At 54.1% G+C, this 5,903-nt stretch overlaps 1 protein-coding gene across 2 annotated transcripts in view; it reads right to left on the bottom strand.

Moving 5' to 3' along the window:
- Col16a1 (collagen type XVI alpha 1 chain) overlaps window positions 1–5,903 on the bottom strand; it is a 51,456-nt gene continuing 45,553 nt past the window's right edge. For both annotated transcript variants that reach the window (XM_029476770.1, XM_029476771.1), the window contains 7 exons: window positions 4,742–4,777; window positions 3,690–3,734; window positions 2,750–2,938; window positions 2,336–2,402; window positions 1,286–1,462; window positions 1,033–1,110; window positions 1–389 (listed from right to left, as the gene is read on the bottom strand). In XM_029476770.1, the coding sequence (XP_029332630.1) occupies window positions 187–389; window positions 1,033–1,110; window positions 1,286–1,462; window positions 2,336–2,402; window positions 2,750–2,938; window positions 3,690–3,734; window positions 4,742–4,777 (795 nt within the window). In that variant the 3' untranslated portion in view covers window positions 1–186. The remainder of the gene's footprint in view (window positions 390–1,032; window positions 1,111–1,285; window positions 1,463–2,335; window positions 2,403–2,749; window positions 2,939–3,689; window positions 3,735–4,741; window positions 4,778–5,903) is intronic.

Below are 5,903 nucleotides of genomic sequence, written 5' to 3'. Positions count from 1 at the left end.
TGCAGCACCAGGGGAACCCCATGGAAGTGGGGTTACAAATAGTTTTCTTTATTGTTAAAAAAAATATTAACAGCAACAACAACAACAAACACAGGAATAGCACAAACATTCACAACCCATCAGAGTCCTGCAAGCTTTGGCCATTTATTCCTAGTAGAGTCCTTCATCTCAGTGTGGGCGGGAGTTTCAGCCGAAAGGCCCCTTCATGCTCTTCATGGGTGGGTACTGCTGCTCCATTGGCATGGCCCCAAAGCAGTCTGAGGGGTTGCAGTGGCCTGCCTTCCCTGGCTGGCCCATGGGACCCGGAGGCCCAGGGATCCCAGGAATGCCTTGCTGGCCCATTGGCCCAGTTGCACCCATCTTGCCATAACCTGGAGGCCCTTGAGGACCTAAAGAGGGAAGAGCCAGAGAAGGGAAATCAGGAGACACAGATGACAGAAGAGACAATGGTTGTGACAAGTGACACCTTCATTCGTGCATTATTTGCCTGCTTGAAGAGTGGTTTCGTGAGACCTGCCTGCTTCTCTCATTGATTTCGCAAGGACAGCCACACGTCTGGCTAAATTGATTGGGAGCATCTTGTACCAGGAAAAGGGTGGAGGGCTTTTAACACACGGGTCATTGCATCCTCAAAATGGCTTCCTGAGCCTGTACCATTTCCCAAAAGCCATACATGAGCAATATCCAGAAGTGAAGCTGGCTTCAGAGCTAGGTCATCGGGACTTGACCCTGATGCTAAGGGTTCAGTGACCCATCAATATCACAGGGCCAGTAAGATGCCAAACAAGCCTTGGACTTGGGGTTCTGGTCCCCACCACACCACATCATGCAAGCCTAGCTCAGGACAGAGGGACTCAGCCTCTCTCCTCCTCCTCTTCTCCCTCAGGCCTAGCCCAGTGTTTTGAGTTGAAAGCCTCTTTGTAAGTAGTAATTAGGGTGGCGGTATAATGTGATTATATTGTCATAACGTGTGTGTGGTGGGTGGGGGGCTCTGCAGTTCTGGATTCATGGTCTCAGACTGCATTTTCCTACCTGGAGGGCCAGGGAGACCATTTTCTCCTGCAATGCCAACACCAATGTCTCCCTTTTCACCTTTGGTACCAGGCAGTCCTGAGACAAAAGCAATCAAGTTAAGTTTTATCTCTAAGCAGAAAAATGACAGCCATGTGGATCGTGAGATACACACACACACACACATCACCACCACCACCACCGTATTCACAACAGTCAGCCCTCACAGAGGTGCATATGCCCAACACCCTGGAGACCCAGAAGGTAGAGGTACCTCTCATTCCTGGCAAACCCTGGCGTCCTTCTCGGCCTATCTGACCAGGGAGCCCGGGTGACCCTGGAGCACCTGGCCGACCTGGAGCACCATCCTTCCCCGGAGGCCCTGGCCGGCCTGGAGCTGCTGCCACCTCCATGGGGAACTGCATCCTGGAGGTATAGTAAGCCATCCTCTCTGCAAGCAGACAGAGGCCAGGTCACTGGGTACTCAGAGTGGCTGCAGATGCTGCAGACATGCCACCAGCATAGGACAGTCTTTGATGGAGTGTTGGGACGGAGAACATGGGCGGTTCTCCCATATTCTTGTACTATAGCCTGCACGTGCCTTCCCGTGCAGACCTTTCCGAAGCACCGATCTGATTTTGGCATCTCTTTCCTTTAACCATCATCCCTGCCTTCTGAATATAGTCCCGGATTGGTCTCTTTGCCAAGCAGGCTGTCCAGCATCCACACCCCCCACTCCAAGTCCACAGCACACAAGCAGGAAAGAAAAACTTCAGACCACAGCCGCCCTCCCACCTGCTGCCCCCCACCTGCTGCCCCCACCCCTCCCACCTGCTGCCCTCTCCCACCTGCTGTCCCTCCCACCTGCTACCCTCCACCCCTCCTACTTGCTGCTCCTCCCTCCCACCTGCTGCCCCCTCCCCTCCCACCTGCTGTCCCCTCCCACCTGCTCCCCCCTCCCCTCCCCCCTCCTCCCCCCTCCCCTCCCACCTGCTGCCCCTCCCACCTGCTGCCCCCTCCCACCTGCTACCCCCCTCCCCAGCGCTCCTCCCACACAGGCTCATTTGAAGTCTGCTTTCTTAACCTCCTTTGCTCAAGTGGGGGATCAGGAGGACAATAGAGACCGATTTATCTCTAAGTAGAGCAGGTGACAAGGAGGGTCTGATGGATAGTGAACATGTGCTGTCACCCTGCTGTCTGTAAATGTGTGGGGGTGGGAAGGGGAGGACACTGGAGCTTCAAGGAAACCGCAGGCAGGGCTGGGTGAAGAAGTGGCTGGGAAGGGCGAGCATTACCCACCGCCACCCAGCCGGCTGCCAATTACCATCAAACAGTTTAATGATCTCTTGTCTGATAAACCTCTTGATATCATCATAATTCACCATGTCTCCCTGAGGAAAGAGAAGAAACCTGGCCTCAATCATATGTCTAAACTTGGCACGGGCCCAGGGAACAGACTTGATTTCCAGAAATAAAGGATGGCGAAGAGGGCAAAGGTCCTCGGAGCCTCCTGCAGAGTCATAATCCAAAGTGCCACCCACCCTGAAATAATACACATCTCATCCTAAGACAAAGTTTAGGGTGGGAGGGACCACCTTTCGCTCCCACTTCCCCATGAAAAACTAGAAGCTACCCATAGTCAAGCCGTCTCCTGCAGAATGGCAGAAGGAGTTGCTGAAGTGACCATGGGCCTGTATTATGGGATGGTGCCCGTCCATGGTTGCTGGCCTCCCCTTACCATAGAGCCCGGCAAGCCAGGCAATCCAGGGTTCCCTGCAGGCCCTGGGGACCCAGGGTGACCTCTCTCTCCTGCAGGCCCCGGTGGTCCAATAGGTCCCATGGAGCCGCTCTTGCCAGGACCCCCCGGCATGCCAGATCTTCCCTTTTCTCCTGCTTGGCCCTTCTGTCCTGCAGGTCCAGGGTCACCCTACAGGGACAGGTCACAGTACACTATTACCAACTGTTTCCAAGTCTGTGTCACAATGTGTCAGCAGCTTGCCCCTTCCCCAAGTCCCCAGCATGTCTGGCTGGGCTACAGTCACCATGATACAGACTCCCCTGTCTCGCCACCTCCCAGAGCAGTGCTTCTGGAGGGTAGTGCTTACATCCCTGGGAATGCTGGGAAATGCTCCTGGCTCCCACATGCCCTCAGTAGGAAGTGCCCAGGACCATTCACAATGCCCTCCTCACACCTTCCTCAGCCTCGGCTTGACAGATGTACCTTGTCATACCTGTCACTCTGGTTCTACCATGTTGCTTGAATCTGCTGTCTGGAATGCCCCAGCCTTGGCACCCCAATGAGCCCCCCTCTACTGTCCTCTGTGGAAACGTTCCCACCCCCTGTACCTTCCTCCCTCACTGCCTGGGGTCTCATAGCACTGTATCCAGTCTTCTTTAAAATTTGCTGCACTCTAGTGTCATGGTGACTAGGCACAGGGGCTGTCATTGTTCAGGGGGGCTTCTGTTTACCCCAGATCAACGCAGAGGGGCCCTGGAGTGAGCAATTATTAGGGGATTAAAGAGGTTTTCGTTCCCAGAGCTATAGATGGGACAGTCCCAGGTGAGGTCACATTCCCTCTTTCCTGCCCACTGGCCACCCTAGGCCTCCTTTGTGGCTAAAGTTGCAGCTTGGAGTTCCCAAATATCTCTCTTTTCAAACCCAGTCAGTGCCCCCTCACCTTTGGGCCAGGAGGTCCATAGAGTCCCTGCTTTCCAGGAGGTCCCTATTAAAAAAAAAAAAAACAACACAGAAGTTCATGGTCTGGTCTGGGCAGCTCCACCTAGGCCCCTGGGGTGGGGGTGGAACTGGGAAAACCAGCATCTTCCACCCTAAGATCCTGGTTGTGTCCAGCTGGGCTGTGTGAGAAAGGATGACAGCTTCCTTTCCAACCAGGGGCTGACAGCTGGGAGGGAGGCTGATGTCCCCTGTGGCATGGCCTTGTTTGATAGTACATTGGCCTGGTCCCTCCTCACAGATGTGACAGAAGTCAGAATGGGGAGGCCAGTCTGAGCTAGAGGAAGGCCTGGCAGGAGCTGGGCCCAGGGAGCCTTTGTTTGGCGTTTGTTATCCTTAGTGTCTCTTTCTGACTAGAAGTAGGGTCCCCTAGTTCCATTAGACCAACAAGAGATACCAACTTGGAATCTGTAGGGGACTGGTTCCAGGATTCCCCATGGACCCCAGGTGTGTCTCAGCTCCCTTTTGTAAAATGGTGTGATCCTAAATGTATCTGTCTGTGTGGTTTACATCTCTAATTACATAACAATAGGTACCACAGTGTAGATGCTACAAAGAGCTGTCATGCTGTGTTGCCTAGGGAATAATGAGAAGGGGAGGAGGAAGAGGAGGAGGAGGAAGAAGGGGAGGAGGATCAGGAGGAGGAAGAAGAAAGGGAGCCAGGAGTGGTGGTACACACCTGTGAGCGAGGGAGGCTGAAGCAGGAGGATCATAAGTTTGAGACCAGTTTGGGCTATAAAGTTCCAGGCCAGCCTGAGTACAAAGTCTCAAAAAAAAAAAAAGTTTCTATATATTCAGTTTACCTGCGAATTTTCCCTGAATATTTTCAATCAAGCTGTGACTGAGTTTCTTGGTGTGGAAACTGTAGGTGCAGTGTCTGTGGGAGGTAGTCTGCCCCCCCCCCCACGTGCTGTGCTTACAGAGGGGATGAGGAATGGAACATAGGGAGGACCAGGAAGGGGTGTCCCCAAGGGACAGGGACAGGGAGCACAGTACCTCTTTGCCAGCTGCACCGTCCGAACCAGGCTCACCCTGGGGAGCAGAGAGCATCGGAAACAAGATGAGCTGTCACCCAACACAGCCTCTCAAGCCGCACACCCTGCCTGCCCTATGCTCTGTCCCATGAGGAGCCCTGATCCTGCCCCACCCCCACCCCAGTCTGCCTGAGCTGGAGCAAGGTGCCTCTTCTTGAGAACTGTATGCCTTTCCTGGCCCCGAGTGTGTTAAATGTTTGCTGAAGGACCTCATGAGCTGTGGGCCTCTGTCCTCAGTGAGACTGGCCAGCACACCTCAACAGAAGCTGTCCAGCTCTGAGCCCCCCACCCAGGGCTTTCTGGTGGGCTGTGGAGAAGAGAAATCTGGGACAGCAGGACAAGGGGTGGCCACATCTAGGGCCCTGGCAGCTCCCGAGTCTATGGGGCGAGAGGAAGCCTGGAAGGGAGAGCGACCTCGACCTCGGGAACAGCCAGCCGAGTTCAGGGTGAGCAGGAGTGCTGAACCCCCCCCCCCGCCCCCCGGCCCCTGGGAAGTGGGCCCAGTGACCATGTGCACATGACTGGAGTCGGCCATCACATCGGGGACTGCCAGCCCTAGCTTGCTACTATGCCCTGGAAGAAAATCTGTTTGGTGGGAAACCCCCTGTCAAGGAGACCTGAGCCCTCTTCCTGGGCTTCCCAGAAACTTTACATCCCTGAGGCTAGCAATTGGCAACACCTCATGTGGTTTGCCGGTCTAGATCTCTATGGAGGGGAGGCCTCTGCAGGTTGACTGAGGAGTACAAAATTTGCAGCGGAGCAAGCTGGGGAATCAAGTCTCAGCTCCTCCCTTTACTAGCTGTGCAATTCAGAGCAGTCAGTTCAGCCACCCTGAGCCCTCATTTCCTCATCTGAAAGCCCAGGGACAATTGAACCTCCAAACTTGGTTGCAGAACACATTAAGACAAAACACACACCCAATCTAAGCTAAGGCTCACTTTGGCACAGTCCGTGGCCAGTATAACATCACTCTGAATGCTAAATGGACTGAGCTCAAGTCTGGCTTCTGAGGAGCTCAGAAAGTTATAGTAATAGCTCTGTATTTCTGGTTCTTGATATTTTCAAAGACTTTCTGTGGTTACTGACAAGCTCTGCAGGGGCAGGGGCAGGGGTAGGGGCAGGGG

This window comes from Mus caroli, chromosome 4, assembly GCF_900094665.2.
Source record: "Mus caroli chromosome 4, CAROLI_EIJ_v1.1, whole genome shotgun sequence".
Taxonomy (NCBI): Eukaryota; Metazoa; Chordata; class Mammalia; order Rodentia; family Muridae; genus Mus; species Mus caroli.
This window is presented reverse-complemented; position numbering and strand designations above follow the sequence as displayed.